This window comes from Erythrolamprus reginae, chromosome 4 (genome assembly GCF_031021105.1).
Source record: "Erythrolamprus reginae isolate rEryReg1 chromosome 4, rEryReg1.hap1, whole genome shotgun sequence".
NCBI classification, from domain to species: Eukaryota; Metazoa; Chordata; class Lepidosauria; order Squamata; family Dipsadidae; genus Erythrolamprus; species Erythrolamprus reginae.
Window position 1 is genome coordinate 111289084 of NC_091953.1, and position 22956 is coordinate 111312039.

The 22956-nt window shown below is 39.6% G+C and overlaps 1 protein-coding gene across 1 annotated transcript in view; it reads left to right on the forward strand.

Moving 5' to 3' along the window:
- Positions 1–22956, forward strand: part of UBAC2 (UBA domain containing 2) — a 143229-nt gene that overhangs the window by 116284 nt on the left and 3989 nt on the right. Inside the window, exon 8 of the mRNA XM_070751222.1 lies at positions 14485–14607. Within this exon, the coding sequence (XP_070607323.1) occupies positions 14485–14607 (123 nt within the window). The remainder of the gene's footprint in view (positions 1–14484; positions 14608–22956) is intronic.

The window sequence follows — 22956 nt, forward strand, 5'->3', positions numbered from 1 at the left end:
TTCAAATCTCATCACCGGCTCAAGGTTGACTCAGCCTTCCATCCTTCCGAGGTGGGTAAAATGAGGACCCGGATTGTGGGGGCAATAGCCTAGCTCTATTAAAAAAAGTGCTATTGCTAACATGTTGTAAGCCGCCCTGAGTCTAAGGAGAAGGGCAGCATAAAAATCAAATGAATGAATGAATGAATAAATAAATAAATAAATATTGAGGTTTGCTTGAAGAGAGGAGTAAAAATTTAAATATTTATGGTATCCTTTATGATTTCTTACAGGGCTGTGCACTGGTATCAATAAATATTTATTATTTTGAGATTGATTGAAGGTTGTCAGAGATTATTATCATAGTAGTCCGGCAACATGGCAGATTTTAAAGTTTTATTTCTAGGATGACCCATACAAGGTAAAGATACTTTCCCAACCTTTACATGCAAGACAAACATACCCTTTACAAATGGTAACAAAATAGGCAACAATAATTTAAAGAATTCTAGGAAGCTCACCCCCTGGTACTTTTGCTCTGTTACATCCTGAAAAGACGGATGGCCTGTGCAAAGCTAGAAGGAAGCGGAAACTAACTAACCATGAATTCCTGTTATCTGACCTTTAGATAGAAGACAGGTACCTAGGTCTTCCAAAAATAGGAGCTTATTTTTCCATAAACGTTATCCTGTTGTTTTATAAAATGAAGGTTTAATTATTTAACTTGTGTCTTCTAAATTTCCTGTAGTTAGATCTAGTTTTAGAAAACTATCCATTCAGGAAAAATATAACCCTTTAGGGGTTGAGGAGCTCTGTAGCTCTTCTTCACCTGGAGTATAAAAATGAAAAATTGGATCTCATTTCAGACAAAAATGCTAACTTGAAGTGACAAAACCTTCAGTAATGGTTCTTCACAGGCTTGCTTCTCTTAGCTCTGCCAATACTATACAGTGTTCTCTTGATTTTCGCGGGGTCGAACTTCGCGAATCGTCTATACCATGGTTTTTCAAAAATATTAATTAAAAAATACTTCACAGTTTTCCCCCCTATACCACTGTTTTTCTCGCCCGATGACGTCATATGTCATTGCCAAACTTTTGTCTGCCTTTAAAAAACATTTTTTAAATAAACTTTAATAAATAAACATGGTGAGTAATAATCTAAATGGTTGTTAAAGGAATGGGAAATGGTAATTTAGAGGTTTAAAGTGTTAAGGGATGGCTTGTGACACTGTTCATAGCCAAAAATAGTGTATTTACTTCCGCATCTCTACTTCACGGAAATTCGACTTTCGCGGGCGGTCTCGGAACGCATCCCCCGCGAAAATCGAGGGAACACTGTATATTTGTTTATTATGATGATTGTTTGCCCAAAGTAGGATAAAATTCTATTGCAGACTGATAAGCTGGTCATGGACTGAAATATAATTATCTAATCATCATGACAAAAGGACTGAATTCAAAGGAACAATAAAGTAAAATAAAACAGTAAATAAATGAATTGCAACCCACCCCCCCAAACACTCAAAAACAAATAAAATACTTTAAATTTAAATGTAAATGAATTCTGTATTCATATAAAAGAATGTTTAAAAACAAGAGTGAAAATTTAGTGATAAAAGTAGTTTAGACGAACCAATAAAGGAAAATATTTGGAGCTCAAGGTTGAAATGAGGGGTACTTGGTGTTGTCTGAACTTGCTTGTTTTCTTGCAAATGTTTCATTATCCTAACTAGGTAACATCTTCTGTGCTAGTAAAGAATGCTGTTTTCTGTCAGTTTATATTCTGGTGTCTTCTGTTGAGTGAGTTTAGAGTAAGAGTAAGATATAAGCACCAAAGAAAAATTCCTTGTGTGCCAATCACATTTGGCCAACAAAGAATTCTGTGCTATTCTATGCTATGCTATCATGCATGGGATAGAAAAGGTGGATAGAGAAAAATTATTTTCTCTATCACACAATACTAGGACAAGGGGGCACTCCCTAAAGCTCACAGGTAAGAAAGCGAGGACAAATAAAAGGAAATATTTCTTCACCCAGAGGGTCTTTGGTTTATGGAATTCACTTCCAGAAGAGGTTGTGACAGCTGTCAGCCTTGATAGCTTCAAGGCAGGATTAGACAGATTCATGGATGCCAAGTGTATCGGTGGTTATTGAAACGGATGTCCATGCGCCGCCTCTATGTTGGTTGAGGCAGGCAGGATTCCCTTGAGTACCATTTGTTGGGGGTCAGGGGAAAGGGAGGGTCTTGCCTTCTCTTTCGGCTCAAGATCCCCAAGGACAATTGGTGGGCCACTGTGTGACACAGAATGCTGGACTCGATGGGCTTTGGCCTGATTCAGCATGGCTTTTCTTATGATCTTATGCTATGCTATGCTATGCTATTTATTTATTTATTTATTCATTCATTCATTCATTCATTCATTCATTCAATTTTTATGCCACCCTTCTCCTTAGACTCAGGGCGGCTTGCAACATGTTAGCAATAGCACTTTTTAACAGAGCCAACCTATTGCCCCCACAATCCGGGTCCTCATTTTACCCACCTCAGAAGGATGGAAGGCTAAGGCAACCTTGAACCAGTGATGAGATTTGAACCGCTGACCTGCAGATCTACAGTCAGCTTCAGTGGCCTGCAGTACAGCACTCTACCTGCTGTGCCATCCCGACTCTGTATTCTATTCTATTCTATTCTATTCTATTCTGAGAGTAAACACAAACATTGATAATCTTTTTAGAATATCTTAAATAATTGGGAAGATATTCAGTGACTATATTGTGGTAAAAAGAATTAACATTTTGGAGACTGTTTCCCAAGATATTTCATGAATCTATATATATAAAAGCGAAAAACACTCATGCAGAATCATGAGATCTCCAGAACTATAAACCTACAAACTTGAAATTTGGCACATACGTTCCTCTTGGTTTCTAAGTGCTAGCTAAGAAAGGGTTTTTCAAAATGACCATCAAATCATTAGTATTTCTCATATTATTATTATTATTATTATTATTATTATTATTATTATTATTATATTCGATTAGATTTATTGGATTTATATGCCGCCCCTCTCCGCAAACTCGGGGCGGCTCACAACAATAATAAAAACAGTACATAGTAACAAATCCAATTCCCACCAATCTAATTACAATTTTAAATTAAAAAATTCATAAAACAATCCCAATATATATAAAAAACAGGCACACAGTCAATCAATCAAACGGCAAAACAACATGGGCATTATTATTATTATCATGCTCTAATGCTAATTAGTTAGACGTTCTACTCCCCCCCCCCCCAACTTAAAAGTAACTCTGGAGAGAAAGGGATAGCATAGGAGTGCCAACTTGAAAGCTGAAGATACCGTAGGGCAAGACTAAGGTAGAGAAGGGGATAGGATAGGGGAGGATTCGGTGGGGCAAGGCTGAGGGAGAGGAAGGGGCGAGCTAATTGTAACCACTAATTAATTTTCAAACTACAGTATTGATTTATCAAGCCCGATCACATAGTTTTGTAACAGAACATTCAGCTAGTTAAGAAAAATATTGTATACAGCACTTTTTCCTTGCCAAACATATTTAAGCAACATTAATATGGAGATTAGATAAGGTGAGATAGAAGTATTAATCACCAGAAGAGCCCTTCACTCCTCCACTCGAAACAGAATGCCCTACGTAAGCAGACTATTAATCCTTGGTCTTGAAAGCTTAGAACTACGACGCCTAAAACACGATCTAAGTATTGCCCCAAGATCATATGTTGCAACGTCCTGCCTGTCAATGACTACTTCAGCTTCAACCGCAACAACACAAGAGCACGCAACAAATTCAAACTTAATATTAATCGCTCCAAGCTTGACTGTAAAAAATATGACTTTAGCAATCGAGTTGTCGAAGCGTGGAACTCATTACCGGACTCAGTAGTGTCAACCCCTAACCCCCAACATTTCTCCCTTAGACTATCCACGATTGACCTCTCCAGGTTCCTAAGAGGTCAGTAAGGGGCGTACATAAGTGCACTAGTGTGCCTTTCGTCCCCTGCCCAATTGTCTCTCCTTATCTCATATATCCTTTCCTTTCATATATCTTCTCCTCTACTTTTATATCTTTTCTTTATATATAATACCTCATATCTATCCTCTTCAATATGTATTGTGGATTGGACAAAATAAATAAATAAATAAATAAAATAAAATAAATAAATATTATTCCAATAAAGTAGAGAAGGCTAAGCAGCAGTAGAAGTAAATCATTCTGTCAGTTTAGCATAGAAGATTTGAACTTTCTGTTCAATAAAAAACAGGTTTGTTTTTAATGTTTTTGCTGCTTAGTAACAATGATTACATAACATAAGCTGTAGCCTTTTCAGCCAATTGACCGAGAAAGATATTTTGCAAGATATATATCTAGCCTGAGATGTAGAAACAATTACAAGATCTGTTTCTCATGTTGTGGCACTTCAATTATCGTATATTTTACTGGCAGAATTTTCATCTGGTTGATATTGTCTGATTTCTAAGATCTGATTAATTTGAACATCTGCTCCATGTAGGTTTACTTTATAGTGAGGTTTCCAACCTTGGCAACATTAAAAGACTTGTGGACTTCAATACCCACAATCCCCCAAACTGGCTGGTTAGGGAAGACTTGTGGAATTGAAGTCCACAAGTCTTAAAAATGCCAAGATTGGACACTCTACTTTAAAAACTGCAATCTGTCTGTCCTTTGATGATAGTACATAAGAGGCTATAATCCAGTGTTTCCCAACCTTGGCAGTTTGAAGATATCTGGACTTCAACTCCCAGAATTCCCCAGCCAGCATTTGTATGCTTGTTTGTATGATTGGTTTTTTAAATTGGGGTTTTTTAGATTATTTTTAATATTAGATTTGTCTACATTGTCTTTTTTATTATTGTTAGCTGCCCCGAGTCTTCGGAGAGGGGCAGCTTACAAATCTAATAAATAAATAAGTTGCCAAGGTTGGGAAACACTGCTATAATCAATGCCAGATCAGTTAAAAATATTGAGGATTGTATGTACTCAAAATTTATGGATGCACTTAAACTTCAGAAATTATTTGATCACCATGTGTGTGTTTATGTGTGCCTGCGCGAGTGTGCATATGCGTGTATGTGTATGAAAGGGTGGGTAGGTGGAGAGAGCGGGGTTGGGTATGTTCACCATCTTGTTTTATTTGTAAAAATAATAAGGGGGCAAATACACACATATCCCAACACGGTTTTATGTAAGTGATTCAAAGAGAGAATTTGAATCACATAAGGTTCATATTAACAATAATGTATCAATGCTAACTATAATTTATTTATTTATTATTTATTGTTTGTTTGTTTGTTTGTTTATTATTCATTCATTCATTCATTCATTCATTCATTCATTGGATTTGTATGCCGCCCCTCTCTGTAGACTCGGGGCGGCTAACAACAATGATAAAAACAGCATGTAACAATCCAATTCAATAGTAAAATAACTAAAAAAACCCTTATTATAAAAACCAAACATACAGACAGACATACCATGCGTAAATTGTAACGACCTAGGGGGAAAGAATATCTCAGTTCCCCCATGCCTGACGGCAGAGGTGGGTTTTAAGAAGTTTACGAAAGGCGAGGAGGGTGGGGGAAATTCTAATCTCTGGGGGGAGTTGGTTCCAAAGGGCCGGAGCCGCCACAGAAAAGGCTCTTCCCCTAGGTCCCGCCAAACGACATTGTTTAGTCAACAGGACCCGGAGAAGGCCCACTCTGTGAGACCTAACTGGTCCCTGGCATTCGTGCAGCAGAATACCCATATATGAACACCTGCATATACCCAAAGAATGCAGGTCAGGACAAATCTGGTCATACATTATCTCCCGGTAACCAAGTACAGTAATTGCATAAGCTACAGGAATATACTGAAGTGGTGGGATCATGAAGCTTACAGTAGGAAGGCATGACATAAAGTACAACTCATAAAAGAAGATGTATCTATTTCCAGGTATTACATATAATAACAGAAAACAGCATAACAGAGTTGGAAGGGACCTAATATCTTCTTTAAAACCTCAGGTGTTGGAGTATTCACAATGTCTGGGGGCAAGTTGTTCCAGTGATTAATTGTTCTGTCAAGAAATTTCTTCTTAGTTCTAGGTTTGTTTGTTTGTTTGTTTGTTTACTTACTTACTTGCTTACTTACTTATTTACTTATTTATTTATTTATTGGATTTGTATGCTGCCCCTCTCCGTAGACTTGGGGCAGCTAACAACAGTAATAAAAACAGCATATAACAATCCAATATTAAAACAGTTAAAAACCCTTATTATAAAACCAAACAGACATACAGACATACCATGCATAAAATTGTAAAGGCCTAGGGGGAAAGAGACTCTCAGTTCCCCCATGCCTGGTGGCAGAGGTAGGTTTTAAGAAGCTTATGAAAGGCAAGGAGGGTGGGGGCAATTCTAATCTCTGGGGGGAGTTGGTTCCAGAGGGCCGGGGCCGCCACAGAGAAGGCTCTTCCCCTGGGTCCTGCCAAGCGACATTGTTTAGTTGACGGGACCCGGAGAAGACCCACTCTGTGGGACCTAACTGGTTGCTGGGATTCGTGCAGCAGAAGGCGGTCCCTGAGATAATCTGGTCCGGTGCCATGAAGGGCTTTATAGGTCATAACCAACACTTTGAATTGTGACTGGAAACTGATCAGCAACCAATGCAGACTGCGGAGTGTTGGTGTAACATGGGCATATTTGGGAAGGCCCATGATTGCTCTCGCAGCTGCATTCTGCACGATCTGAAGTTTCCGAACACTTTTCAAAGGTAGCCCCATGTAGAGAGCATTACAGTAGTCGAGCCTCGAGGTGATGAGGGCATGAGTGACTGTGAGCAGTGACCCCCGGTCCAATAGGTTGCTTCTCTCCTTGTTTAGTTTCCACCCCTTGCTTCTTGTCCTGCCTTCAAGTGCCTTGGAGATTAGGTTGGCTACCTCTTCTGAGTAGTTTCAGAAAAGAACACCTTCAATTTATGAAGCTATGTATGAACGAGTGCTGTCTGATCATCTTATATGTTTTTTTTTTCAATAGCTTGCAAGCATCTAGTTGGCTGCTTCCAAAAGTTGGTTAAATACTGTATATTGATGGAAGTATTTTGTGCAACTGTTGCTTCTCTTGTGGCCTTTTTCGTTTTAACACGAGCCATCATTCCAAGCCATTTGTAATACAACTCACTCACTTTCCCTACGAGGAGTGGTGGCTCAGTGGCTTAAAGATCCTGGAGATGGTCCTTGATCCAGCGGTTCAAGCCCTAGCACTGTGTAGCAGGGTGAAAACCGTCACTTGCTTCAGCTTCTACCTATCTATCAGTTGAAAAGCATGTTGCATACAAGTAGAACTCTTTGGTAAGGAGATGAGCTGATGTTCCATGTGGGCAGTTAGATTCTTGCCGATTCTGAAGCATCACGGTAGCGATGCTCATATGTGAGGCTGCTCTGATGGACAGTGGGGATCTTAGGTGTGCCACAAGGGTCTGTTCTGGGTCTTATTCTTTTTAATATGTTTGTGAGTGACATAGGGGAAGGTTTGGTAGGGAAGGTTTGCCTATTTGCCGATGACTCTAAAGTGTGCAATAGGGTTGATATTCCTGGAGGCGTCGGCAATATGGTAAATGATTTAGCTTTACTAGATAAATGGTCAAAGCAATGGAAACTGCAGTTTAATGTTTCCAAATGTAAAATAATGCACTTGGGGAAAAGGAATCCTCAATCTGACTACTGTATTGGCAGTTCTGTGTTAGCAAATACTTCAAAAGAAAAGGATTTAGGCATAGTGATTTCTGACAGTCTCAAAATGGGTGAACAGTGCAGTCAGGCAGTAGGGAAAGCAAGTAGGATGATTGGCTGCATAGCTAGAGGTATAACAAGCAGGAAGAGGGAGATTATGATCCCGCTATATAGAATGCTGGTGAGACCACATTTGAATACTGTGTTCAGTTCTGGAGACCTCACCTACAAAAAGATATTGACAAAATTGAACGGGTCCAAAGACGGGCTACAAGAATGGTGGAAGGTCTTAAGCATAAAACGTATCAGGAAAGACTTCATGAACTCAATCTGTATAGTCTGGAGGACAGAAGGAAAAGGGGGGACATGATCGAAACATTTAAATATATTAAAGGGTTAAATAAGGTCCAGGAGGGAAGTGTTTTTAATAGGAAAGTGAACACAAGAACAAGGGGACACAATCTGAGGTTAGTTGGGGGAAAGATCAAAAGCAACATGAGAAAATATTATTTTACTGAAAGAGTAGTAGATCCTTGGAACAAACTTCCAGCAGACGTGGTAGATAAATCCACAGTAACTGAATTTAAACATGCCTGGGATAAACATATATCCATCCTAAGATAAAATACAGAAAATAGTATAAGGGCAGACTAGATGGACCATGGGGTCTTTTTCTGCCGTCAGACTTCTATGTTTCTATGTTTCTAGATGCTGCTGCAGGAAGAACTCATCTTTCTTCCTGGTGCAAAGCTAGTTTGCCCTCCTGTGGCACACTTTGGAAAGCATGCATGTACCACAATAGGGCTAATAAATTGGCAGACAAACTACTACTCTGCATTAGCATTGCAATCTCCTACAAATATAACTATCCCAAATGATGATGATGATGATAACAACAGTAACAACAAAAACAGGAAGGCATTCAATTCCCTACAACACGACTGGATAATGAAGTGCCTAGAAATAACAAATATGGGAAGCTGAAAATTCCCCTATGGAGAACATGATAATAAAAGAAAAATAATGGATTATGCAGAAACGACTAAACTGATGTTAGAGTTTCAAAACCGTGAAGAAAGAGAATGCTATATCATATGGGGGAGAATTTACAATTGGTGAGAAATTAGAAAGAACAAGTAAATATCCAAATGACTGTAAATGTAAATGTCATATAAAATGATAATGCAATGGAATAATATACATGTATTGGCTGCATAGCTAGAGGTATAACAAGCAGGAAGAGGGAGATTGTGATCCCGCTGTATAGAGCGCTGGTGAGACCACATTTGGAATACAGTACTGTGTTCAGTTCTGGAGATCTCACCTACAAAAAGATATTGATAAAATTGAACGGGTCCAAAGACGGGCTACAGAATGGTGGAAGGTCTTAAGCATAAAACGTATCAGGAAAGACTTAATGAACTCAATCTATATAGTCTGGAGGACAGAAGGGAAAGGGGGGACATGATAATAGAAACATAGAAACATAGAAGTCTGACGGCAGAAAAAGACCTCATGGTCCATCTAGTCTGCCCTTATACTATTTTCTGTATTTTATCTTAGGATGGATATATGTTTATCCCAGGCATGTTTAAATTCAGTTACTGTGGATTTATCTACCACGCCTGCTGGAAGTTTGTTCCAAGGATCTACTACTCTTTCAATAAAATAAAATTTTATCATGTTGCTTTTGATCTTTCCCCCAACTAACTTCAGATTGTGTCCCCTTGTTCTTGTGTTCACTTTCCTATTAAGGAATCGAAATATTTAAATATGTTAAAGGGTTAAATAAGGTTCAGGAGAGAAGTATTTTTAATAGGAAAGTGAACACAAGAACAAGGGGGCACAATCTGATGTTAGTTGGAGGAAAGATTAGAAGTAACGTGAGAAAATATTATTTTACTGACAGAGTAGTAGATGCTTGAAACAAACTTCCAGCAGACGTGGTTGGTAAATCCACAGTAACTGAATTTAAACATGCCTGGGATAAACATATATCCATCCTAAGATAAAATATAAGAAATAGTATAAGGGCAGACTAGATGGACCATGAGGTCTTTTTCTGCCATCAATCTTCTATGTTTCTATAATTGATTTTAGGTCGATGTCACAGGAATGAAAATTTTGAATATGTATACAGTATATATATTTTGAAGCTTGAAATTTCAATTAATTGTTTTTTTTAAAGAAATAACAAGTGAATAGAAACTTCAGAAGCTTTGTGCAAAGATCAATAGTACATTGGAACTATCCACCATTGACCAGTCAATTTTTTCAATTGGTTTTATTTTTCTCCTCTACAGTACATCACATACAAGTTAATATGTATATACCTTAAAATATTAAAAATAACATACATTTTTATCAATTGTTCAAAAATCCATATCTCATTCTGTCCTTTCAGTGTTGCTCACATTGTGGGGTGGGCCCCCCGGGGGGCATGGAGCAATGCCAGGGGGGGCACTGACCCCAGGGAATGTGCTTTTTTTTGCCGCAGGGAGTAGAGGATTTTTGCACCAAACAAAAGCATACATCCAGTATGGGAGATATAAAGTGTATATAACAAACCTTAAGAGACACCATGGAAAAATATTTCACAGGGATGAAAAGAAAGGAGAAGAGAGACAGAGATTTATTTATTTGTCTGTCTGTCTGTCTGTCTGTCTATTTATCTATCTATCTATCTATCTATCATCTATCTATCATCTATCTATCTATCTATCTATCTATCTATCATCTATCTATCTATCATCTATCTATCTATCTATCTATCATCTATCTATCATCTATCTATCTATCTATCATCTATCTATCTATCATCTATCTATCTATCTATCATCATCTATCTATCATCATCTATCTATCTATCTATCATCTATCTATCTATCTATCTATCTATCTATCTATCTATCTTATCTATCTATCTATCTATCTATCTATCTATCTATCTATCTATCTATCTATCTATCTATTCATTCGGTTTTTATGCCGCCCTTCTCCTTAGACCCAGGGCGGCTTACAACATGTTAGCAATAGCACTTTTTAACAGAGCCAGCCTATTGCCCCCACAATTCGGGTCCTCATTTTACCCACCTCGCAAGGATGGAAGGCTGAGTCAACCTTGAGCCGGTGACGAGATTTGAACCGCTGACCTACAGATCTACAGTCAGCTTAAGTGGCCTGCAGTACAGCACTCTACCTGCTGCGCCACCCCGGCTCATATAATGAGATAATGAGACAAATGTATGTCTCCCGAAAGCTAAGATAAGGAAATACGATGAAGCGTATGTAGCGCTTGGTTTCACTGTAACTATGGTGGGGGACAAGGAAAGACCGGTATGTTTGCTGTGTCTAAAAATGTTGGCAGAGGACAGCATAAAGCCAAATAAATTTAAGGCAACACTTAAACACATTACATCCCAATCACGCTGATAAACCACTTGAGTTTTTTCAGTGAAAACATGCTGAATATTGCAAACAATTGTCCTGGCGGAGAGTTGGGGGAGGGCGCAAAATGTTTACTTCTTCCTAGGGAGGGAATAAAAGAAAATAATTGAGAAACACTGCCTTACATCAACAATCATCAGTCTGTCCCTCTTTTTTTTTCTTGCACTCCCCTCCCTTTCTCTATCTCCTCCTCCTACCGTCTTACTCCTTCATTCAACCTCTACCTAGTGATGGGATATTCTCAAATTTTAAACTAACAGTGGCCCTTCCAAAAATTCTTATTATTATAACATTTATTTATAAGAAAAACTCTTTATACCATTATGCCATTTCAACTGTTATACCATAATTTTTAATTCAGAGAAAGCATATGATTCTGCAATAGGGTTTAATTATGAACTTTTTAAAGGAAACATTAATTGTCTGCTGAATGAGAAGAATACTGTAGATCAGTGGTTCTCAACCTTTCTAAGGCCGCGACCCCTTAATACAGTTCCTCGTGTTGTGGTGACCCCCAACCGTAAGTCTAGCGCCAATTCTCTCAACAGAGCTTTGAGCTGATTGGCAGGAAGATCGGAGGGATGCCCCCACTGTAAATGCCTGATTGGTCGGTTTGTAAAAATAAGTTCCAAGATAGAAGCTTTAGTTCCTAATACCAGGGGAAATTTGTCTTTTCCCAGGGTCTCAGGTGACCCCCATGAAATAGTCAATCGACCACCAAAGTGGTCCCGACCCCCAGGTTGAGAACCACTGGTGTAGATGCAAGTAAATATTCATTAGAATGAATGAACAGTTTAGTTGATGTTGTACTGCTAAGCAGGAAGTAAACATTCCTTAAACATTTATCCATAATGCTTATCTTAAAATAAAAAAATGTAGTGTACGGTTGGTATGAAAGTACATTTTGTACGTGCCTCGTTGGCTAATTTACAATGAATATTACGTGGTACAGTGCAGTGAGTAATACGGATCTGAAAGTTAATGTATAAAAGACCAAGCTACCTGTATTTTATAGGAAAAAGGGTGTGGATGTTGGAGATGACATTTGGGTATGTAAGAAGTACAGAAATAAATTGTATTAAGTTGCAATGGATTACTTAAATGTGGGCAATAAAAAAGAGAAGTGTGTTAAAAGTGGTAGAACATTGTTAAAATTAGAAAGGTATGGAGATAAAAGTGAAATGCATATTGCCCAATATTTTCCATTAGCAGAACATTATACAATCAAAGATATTTTTCTATCTCCTTGAAATGAAGCATATGAAGTGCAGGTAATCCTCGACTTACCACAGTTCATTTAGTGAACAGCACAGAAAAAAGTGAGACATGTGTTCAGTTCTGGAGACCTCACCTACAAAAAGATATTGATAAAATTGAACGGGTCCAAAGACGGGCTACAAAAATGGTGGAAGGTCTTAAGCATAAAACTTATCAAGAAAGACTTCATGAACTCAATCTGTATAGTCTGGAGGACAGAAGAGAAAAGGGGAACATGATTGAAACCTTTAAATATGTTAAAGATTTAAATAAGGTCCAGGAGGGAAGTGTTTTTAATAGGAAAGTGAACATAAGAACAAGGGGGCACAATCTGAGGTTAGTTGGGGGAAAGATCAGAAGCAACGTGAGAAAATATTATTTTACTGAAAGAGTAGCAGATGCTTGGAACAAACTTCCAGCAGACGTGGTTAGAAATCCACAATAACTGAATTTAAACATGCCTGGGACATCCATCCTAAGATAAAATAAAGGAAATAGTATAAGGGCAGACTAGATGGACCATGAGGTCTTTTTCTGCCATCAATCTTCTATGTTTCTATGACCATTTTTCACATAACCATCACAGCATCTCCATTATCACATGATCAAAATTCAGACACTTCCGATGTATGACCGCTGCAGTGTCCCAGGGTCATATGATTACCTTTTGTAAGCTTCTGGCAGGCTAAGTCATGGGGGAAACCCAGTTCACTTAACAACCATGTTACTTTCTCAACAAATGCTGTGATTCATTTAACAACTTTGATAAGAAAAGTCGTAAAATGGAGCAAAACCCACTTATCAAATGTCTCATTTAGCAACTTAAAATTTGCCCACCCCATCCTACCCATATATGCTTCTGGAAAAAGGAGAGTTTAATGGTCAGATGTGAGGAGCTTATGATTTATGGCAGCTATGCTGGCTGGAGAATTCTGGGAGTTGAAGACCACCAATCTTAAAAATTGCCAAGTTTGAAGATCTCTCATTTATGTATTCTATAGGTCAGTACAGTGGTACCCCTACTTACGAACTTAATTCATTCCGTGACCAGCTTCCTAAGTAGAAAGATTTGTAAGTAGAAGCAATTTTTCCCATAGGAATCAATGTAAAAGCAAATAATGCGTGCGATTGGAGAAACCGCGGGGAAGGTAAAGGCTCTGTTTCCTCCCAAGAGATTCCTAGAGAGGCCCTACGGAGGCTTCTCCCCACCTTTTCCGGCCCTGTTTCCTCCCAGGGGATTTCTAGAGAGGCTTCACGGAGGTTTCTCCCCGCTTTTTCCGGCCTTGTTTCCTTCCAGGAGATTCCTGGAGAGGCCCCACGGAGGCTTTTCCCCATCTTTTCCAGCCCTGTTTCCTCCCAGGGGATTTCTAGAGAGGCTCCACGGAGGCTTCTCCCCACTTTTTCCGGCCGTTTCCTTCCAGGAGATTCCTAGAGAGGCCCCACGGAGGCTTCTCCCCACCTTTTCCGGCCCTGTTTCCTCCCAGGAGATTTGTAGAGAGGCTCCACGGAGGCTTCTCCCCACCTTTTCCGGCCCTGTTTCCTCCCAGGAGATTTGTAGAGAGGCTCCACGGAGGCTTCTCCCCACCTTTTCCGGCCCTGTTTCCTCCCAGGAGATTTGTAGAGAGGCCCCACGGAGGCTTTTCCTCTCCTTTTCCAGTTACAGTTTCGGAGGCTCAGGTTTGTAAGTGGGAAATGGTTCTTGAGAAGAGGCAAAAAAATCTTGAACACCCGGTTCTCATCTAGAAAAGTTCGTAAGTAGAAGCGTTCTTAGGTAGAGGTACCACTGTACTTCAGAGCTGAAGAAACCAATCTAAATCTACAGTGAAAGAAGGACTCAACCATGAACTAAGTGTAGGGAATTTCCACTGGTTCCTAGAAAGGTTGGCTCCGTGGTCGTGTTCGCAGAATTAATTTTAATCACTCATTTTTAAAGAGTTCCTATAGTTTGCTATTCATTTTTAATTTGAAAGTTAATTCATACTCAATTGTATTGTTTGTGTTTAAGAGTAATGTGAAAATATTTCATTGTAGGGTGGAATAGTGAACTGGAATCGTTTCTTTCCTCCGTTACGTCACCGACCTAATGCAAATTATTTGGATAATCACCCAACTGTGCAGGAGGTACGGCCTCCAACGGAAGTTTCTGAAGAACAGGTAACACCTTCTTTTTCTGAAAACCACAGTATTCTAGACATGATTCTGCTAAGCTTAAGCACACTAATTGTTTTCCGTGCTTACCGCTTAGTGTTGTAATAATAGATGAGTAACCACATACTGCTTAATCACATGACATCTCTTCACTAAATATAGGGAAGCAATCATGCACATTATACAACGTGAACTATTCCAGTGTATGCCCAGCACCCACAATAAGAATACATCTGAACTGCCACATAATGTACCAACCTGTGCATTATATTTTCAGGTGCTACAATAGTATCTTCTTTAAATGTTCCATCCACTTTGCATGTTCAGAAATAGGAGTGTTGAGTTAGAGCTTTTTTTTCCTCCAAATTTTACCTGCTTTCAAGATCTTGTGTTGAAAGGAAAAAATAATTGTGCATTTAATAGATGAGAGAATTGTGAAAGCTTCATAATTTTATATACACTGCTCCAAAAAATAAAGGGAACACTAAAATAACACATCCTAGATCTGAATGAATGAAATATTCTCATTGAATGCTTTGTCCTGTATAAAGCTGAATGTGCACAACAGCATGTGAAATTGATTGTCAGTGTTGCTTCCTAAGTGGACAGTTTGAGTTCACAGAAGTTTGATTTACTTGGAGTTATATTGTGTTGTTTAAGTGTTCCCTTTATTTTTTGAGCAGTGTATTTACCCTACTACAGGTAGTCCTTGATTTACAATGGCACTAAAAAAGTGACATATGGTCATTTTTTATATTTAGGACCATTGCAATCATGGTCACCTGATTTACCTTTGGATGCTTGACTCACTTTCTAACGGTTGCAGTATCCTACTGTCATGTCCCTTTTGCAACCTTCTGACAAGCAAAGTCTACGGGAAACCAAAATGGGGCAAACTCCACTTAACAAATTTCTCACTTGGCAACATAAATTTTGGGCTCACTTGTGGTTGTAAGGTGAGAAATACCTATATTCAGTTGTAAAAAAAAAGATGGCAAGTATTCTGAATGGCAACATCAAAATATGTGAAGTATTTAAGAGCTTTATTAAACATGTTCACTTTTTTCTTTCTTTCTTTCATTCATTCTTTCTTTCATTCATTCTTTCATTCATTCATTCATTCATTCATTCATTGATTAGATTTGTATGCCACCCCTCTCCGGAGACCTGGGGCGGCTAACAGCAATAATAAGACAGCGTACAATAATAATCTAATACTAAAAACAATTAAAACCCATTATAATAAAAACCAAACAGACATACAGACATACCATGCATAAAATTGTAAAGGCCTAGGGGGAAAGGGTATCTCAATTCCCCCATGCCTGGCGGCAGAGGTGGGTTTTAAGTAGCTTACGAAAGGCAGGGAGGGTGGGGGCAATTCTAATCTCTGGGGGGAGTTGGTTCCAGAGGGCTGGGGCCGCCACAGAGAAGGCTCTTCCCCTGGGTCCCGCCAAGCGGCATTGTTTAGTTGTTATGATTACAGGGTGCGTTCCAAAAGTAATGTAATTATTTTTTTAAAAGTAATTTATTGAACAGATTTGCACAAACACTTAAAATTCTTCAAAGTACTTTCCTAGGGTCTCTGCACATTTTTTCCAGCGACTCTGCCATGACCGGTATGCGCCCTGGAAGCCGTCTTCAGGGACCTCTTGCAAGGTCTTTGTCAGGGCTGATTGGATCTCTTCTATGGACGAAAAATGGGTTCCTTTCAGGGCTGCCTTAATCCGAGGGAACAAAAGGAAGTTTGCTGGAGTGACTATTGGGGGGGGGGGGCAGCATTGGCACCTGGTGTTTGGCCAGGAACTCACGGACTCGTAGCGCGTTGTGGCAAGGCGCATTATCGTGATGGATTTGCAGGTAGCGGAGATGTCTTTTCTCGTCCTGATGACCCTTTTTCAGAGTCTTTCCAGCACATCCACGTAGTAGGCAGCGTTAACTGTCTGACCTTGAGGAACAAACTCCGTATGGACTACTCTTTTAGAATAGAATAGAATAGAATAGAATTTTGGCCAAGCGTGATTGGACACACAAGGAATTTGTCTTGGTGCATATGCTCTCAGCGTACATAAAATAAAATATACATTTGTCAAGAATCATGTGATACAACAATGATTGTCATAGGGGTCAAATAACCAATGAAGAAGCAATATTAATAAAAATCTTAGGATATAAAGCAACAAGTTACAGTCATACAGTCAACATGGGAGGAAATGGGTGATAGGAATGATGAGGAAAAACTAGTAGAATAGAAGTAGAAAGTCTGACAGTATTGAGGGAATTATTTGTTTAGTAGAGTGATGGCGTTCGGGAAAAAATTGTTCTTGTGTCTAGTTGTCTTGGTGTGCAGTGCTCTGTAGCGACGTTTTGAAGGTAAGAGTTGAAACAGTTTGTGTCCAGGATGTGAAGGGTCAGTAAATATTTTCCCTGCCCTCTTTTTGACTCGTGCAGTATACAGGTCCTCAATGGAAGGCAGGTTGGCAGCAATTGCTTTTTCTGCATTTCTGATTGTCCTCTGAAGTCTGTGTCGGTCCTGATGGGTTGCAGCACCAAACCAGACAGTTATAGAGGTGCAGATGACAGACTCAGTGATTCCTCTGTAGAACTATATCAGCAGCTCCTTGGGCAGTTTGAGTTTCCTGAGCTGGCGCAGAAAGAACATTCTTTGTTGTGCTTTTTTGATGATGTTTTTGATGTTAGGTGACCATTTTAGGTCTTGAGATATGATAGAACCTAGAAATTTGAAGGTCTCTACTATTGATACTGTGTTGTCTAGTAAGTATTGTGAGAAGTGGAAGGGTGGAAGGGTTTCTCCTAAAGTCTACCACCATTTCTACGGTTTTGAGTGTGTTCAGTTCTAGATTGTTCAGGTCTTTTTTACTGTCAAAAAAGACAATGAGTGTTGTTTTCACTTTTGATTTGATCATTCTTGCCTTTTTTGGGCTTGGGGGACTGGTCAGTGTGCCACTCAGAGCTTTGGCGTTTTGTTTCTGGGTCGTACTCAGAAATCCAGGTTTCATCACCAGTGATGACGTTGTCCAAATAATCAGGGTCAATTTCTATACGTTGCAAAAGTTCACTTGAAATTTCCGATTCCATTTTTTTGTGACATGGTCGGCGCAGAGTTTTACAATAACTGACGTCCTGCCGCTTCCACAGCTTGGAGAGCACTGAGACCGGTTTCGCGGCAAAGCTTAGCGTCCCCTCCACCTATTTCAAGTGCTTCGGTCCCACTCCGACCAATAGGAGCGGTGCGGGAGATTCACTTGCATTTTGGAACGCACCTTGTACGCATAGTCTACCAAAGCATAAGAGTAAGTTTTTCTTTAAATGCATTATACTCTAGCAGATCCCATGCAGAGAGGAAAGTGGAGGAAGAAGGAAAGAGAAAAAATAGCAAATTCTATTTCCATTCTTTCATAAAATTATACAATGAAGTTTTTCACTTGAAAACGGGAAGAGGGTCAGCTGTTCCTTGGCATTAGCTGGGACGGTGGAGGGGGCCTTATTGTTTTGATTCTCAGGGTTTATTCAGCTGGAAGCCTCTGATAGAGCTGAACACAAAGCCCTAGGAATGAACTTTTTAAAAAACAAATTAGCAGTCTGGCAGTTAGTCCTAGATGAATTTGGGGGCTTCCCTGTCTCACTGATCTCTATGATTCATTATTGGAATTGGACAAAATGAAACTTGAGGACAGTAAGAAAAAACAATCAATTTCTGTTCCTTAAAACTTCGTTAAGACAAAACTCATATAGTCTTTCTGGAAATTTTGAATCATTTAAAAATAAATTTTCTGTTTGAAGAATTATCCATTCTTCGTCACAAAATGACAAAATAGAAAGGAAAAAACTTTTCAGCAATAAACAAAACAATGAACTGTTTAATGAGAATTGGAACTGTATATATTTTTAAAAAGAGGTTTAGAAGAGGTTAAAGGTCTAATAAAATCTCTTTTAAAAAATTGAAATAAATTCTTATTCAATATTTTTAAAAAAATCTTACGGAAGGTGATTATAAATATAAATCATCACAGATGTGGCTGTTCTGGAATTTTCCAGTTAAAGAATTTCCAAGCAAGAATTTCCAAGCAACCTTCAGAGAACAAGGTGCTATCTTACTTTTAAAAATAAAACAAATTGAGGAACATCAGTTGCACGTTTTTCATATTAGCAGTCTCAGAAACAAAGTTTGTGATTTGTATTTATGACTGTAGTTGTAGCTGCTCACAAACTTTAATATTAAAATGGGTTTTCCTCAAATCCCCATTGGCTTGGTAAGGAGAAACTGAGCCAGGCCATGAATTCAGCGATAATTTCAATATTCATGTTGTGATAGGTAGGTTGTTGAAGATTTGGGGCAGTATGATGTTTCCAAATGTAAAATGATGCACTTGGGGAAAAGGAATCCTCAATCTGAGTATTGCATTGGCAGTTCTGTGTTAGCAAAAACTTCAGAAGAGAAGGATTTAGGGGTTGATATTCCTGGAGGCATCTGTATATGGCAAACAATTTAGCTTTACTAGATAAATGGTCAAAGCAATGGAAACTGCAGTTTAATGTTTCCAAATGTAAAATAATGCACTTGGGGAAAAGGAATCCTCAATCTGAGTATTGCATTGGCAGTTCTGTGTTAGCAAAAACTTCAGAAGAGAAGGACTATGGGGTAATGACCTCTGGCAGTCTCAAAATGGGTGAGCAGTGTGGTTGGGCAGTAGGAAAAGCAAGTAGGATGCTTGGCTGCATAGCTAGAGGTATAACAAGCAGGAAGAGGGAGATTGTGATCCCCTTATATAGAGCACTGGTGAGACCACATTTGGAAGACTGTGTTCAGTTCTGGAGACCTCACCTACAAAAAGATATTGACAAAATTGAATGGGTCCAAAGACGGGCTACAAAAAGGATGGAAGGTCTTAAGCATAAAATGCATCAGGAAAGACTTAATGAACTCAATCTGTATAGTCTGGAGGACAGAAGGAAAACGGGAGACATGATCGAAACATTTAAATATGTTAAAGGGTTAAATAAGGTTCAGGAGGGAAGTGTTTTAATAGAAAAGTGAACACAAGAACAAGGGGACACAATCTGAAGTTAGTTGGGGGAAAGATCAAAAGCAACATGAGAAAATATTATTTCACTGAAAGAGTAGTAGATGCTTAGAACAAACTTCCAGCAGACGTGGTTGGTAAATCCACAGTAACTGAATTTAAACATGCCTGGGATAAACATATATCCATTGTAAGATAAAATACAGGAAATAGTATAAGGGCAGACTAGATGGACCATGAGGTCTTTTTCTGCCGTCAGTCTTCTATGTTTCTATGTTTCTATGTGTGACCAATAACACTGAACTATCCAGGGGGGATTGGCAAAAAGAATCAGAACACCAAATACAAGCTGAAAAAACAAGACCTTACAGAAAACCCTCATTCTGTGAAAGACCTAAGTGCCAAAGCCCACTGCAACAACATTGACAAAAAGGCTTCAAGAGTTGTTAACCTAATCCTACATAACTTCTGCTCCGGTAATCTCACACTACTAACCAGAGCATATAAAACTTTTGCCAGACCAATCCTTGAATACAGTTCATCGGTCTGGAACCCACACCGCATTTCAGACATAAACACTCTAGAAAATGTCCAGAGATACTTTAGTAGAAGAGCCCTCCACTCCTCCACTCGCAGCAGAATACCCTACGCAACTAGACTTACAATCCTAGGTTTAGAAACCTTGGAACTACATCGCCTTAAACATGATCTAAGCATAGCCCATAAAATCATCTGCTACAATGTCCTTCCTATTAATGACTATTTCAGCTTCAGCCACAACAATGCATGAGCACACAACAGATAAACCACTAAAGTAAACCACTCTAAACTCGACTGCAGGAAATATGACTTTAGTAACCAAGTAGTTGATGCATGGAACTCACTACCTGACTCTGTGGTTTTGTCACCTAACCCCCAAAATTTTACCCTTAAACTATCCACTGTTGACCTCTTCCGATTCCTAAGAGGTCAGTAAGGGGCGTGCATAAGTACACCAAGGTGCCTTCCATCCCCTGTCCTAATGTTTCTATTTTATTAGTATCATGTATATAAACATTGTTATATCTTTGTATACCAATATGTACTTAACAAAACAGTAAAATAAAATAATAAATAAACTTTTTGGGTGGGGGGAAGGAATGGTAGGAAGAGCAGAACACAGCCAGGATGGCTCCAGCATTTGCTCTTTCCCTCCTTATTGATTTGGTTTGGTTTGGTTTCCTCTCTTTCTTTCGAAAGATCAGAATGGAGTAAGATGGATTGAACTGAAAGAGAATGAGTTCAGTAGCCCAATCTCAATAAGGCCATGGTTAAGATGGACTTGCTCAGGATCTTCTCACTCCTAAGGATATTTATTTATTTATTTATTTTATTTATTGGTTTTGTATGCCGCCCCTCTCCGCAGACTCGGGGCGGCTAACAACAGTGGTAAAACAACATGCAACAATCCAATACTAAAACAGCTAAAAACCCTTATTTTAAAACCAACCGTACATACAAACATACCATACATAAATTGTAGAAGCCTAGGGGGAAAGAATATCTCAGTTCCCCCATGCCTGACGACAGAGGTGGGTTTTAAGAAGCTTACGAAAGGCAAGAAGGGTGGGGGCTATTCTAATCTCTGGGGGGAGTTGGTTCCAGAGGGCCGAGGCCGCCACAGAGAAGGCTCTTCCCCTGGGTCCCGCCAAACGACATTGTTTAGTTGACGGGACCCGGAGAAGGCCCACTCTGTGGGACCTAACTGGTCACTGGGATTCGTGCGGCAGAAGGCGGTCCCGGAGATAATCTGGCCTGGTGCCATGAAGGGCTTTATAGGTCATAACCAACACTTTGAATTGAGACCGGAAACTGATCGGCAACCAATGCAGACTGCGGAGTGTTGGTGTAACATGGGCATATTTGGGAAAGCCCATGATTGCTCTCGCAGCTGCTTTCTGCATGATCTGAAGTTTCATAAGAAATAACATTAATGCTACACCACACTGACTCTTTGGGGTTCTTTTGTTTTTACAATGCAGAATAGTTGACGGAAGGTGGAGGGGCTTTTCATAGTGCCCCTGCCCAGCCAACTCAGATGTTACTGGGTTGAATAGCATGGATGGCTGCCCCATGCAATAAACTCTAATTTTGTGGGTCTTTTTGTACCCCCCCCCCCTTTCATTTTTCCTTTCCTCTCCTTCTGCATATGCTGGCAACTCTAGAGAAACATTCAGTAATCTTTGTTTTCTGATTCCTTTTTTATATATCCAAAATAAAGTATCCAGGCTTGGTAAGCAAGCTGGAATATATATATATATATTGAACACATGCCCTGTGTATGACTAATATGATAGTTGTCATGTGCTAAGCTTGGAAATTTTACAGGGATTTCCCCAGGTTTTAGGATTTTTTCATAGCTGTGTTCTCAAAGCAAATTCAGTTGTTGTATTGCTTCATTGCTATACCCAGGATAAATATTTATTATCTCCATATAGAAACCTGATTGTTGCTCCTTGGCGTATCTTGGTGCATTCTTGAAAATGGTGGCTTGGATTTTCACATTACATGGATAGGCAGTCTAAATAGCATTGCAGTGTTCCTTTTCCCTGCACTGGTAACATTGAGAAGCTACTGTGTCTCCCCTTACAAACCAACCTCTGGAAAAAGGGCCATTATATGAGTTGCATGCAAGTCCTTCCCACAAAACATACATCTTTTCTATTGCTCTAAGCAAGAAAGAATGTTACAGCTGAGTGGGCTGCTGCCGGTTTGGGAAAACCGGTAGTTTGGACGATCAGCTGGCTCCGCCCACCCACCCCTGCGCTATCCTGTCCTGTATTTCCTTTTTCCTGGCTCAGCTGATTCACACGGCACAGCCCCCACTGTTCTAATTACCAGGGCTGCCTTAGAAGCTAAGCAGCTGAGCTTCAAATGGCTGCATTTTGTGTGTGAAGACACCTTACAAAATAATACTACAGTGATCCCCTGAGTTTCGCGATCCTGATCATTGCGAAAGGCTATATCGCGATTTTTCCACCCGATGACGTCACTCCCTTCCTTTCTCATCTTTCTTTCTCTCTCTCTTTCTCTATCTTCTTGCTCTCTCACACTCTCTTCCTCCATCTCTCATCTCTTTCTTTCCTTCTCTCTCTTTCTCTATCTCTCCCCCTCTTGCTCTCGAGCGGCAAGCGAGCAGCCGAGCGGGCGGGCGAACGGGCAAGCGGCAAGCGAGCAGGCGGGCGGGCAAGCGGCAACCGAGCAGGCGGGCGGGCGAACGGGCAAGCGAGCAGCCGGGCGAACAGGCAAGCGAGCAGGCGGGCGGGCGAAC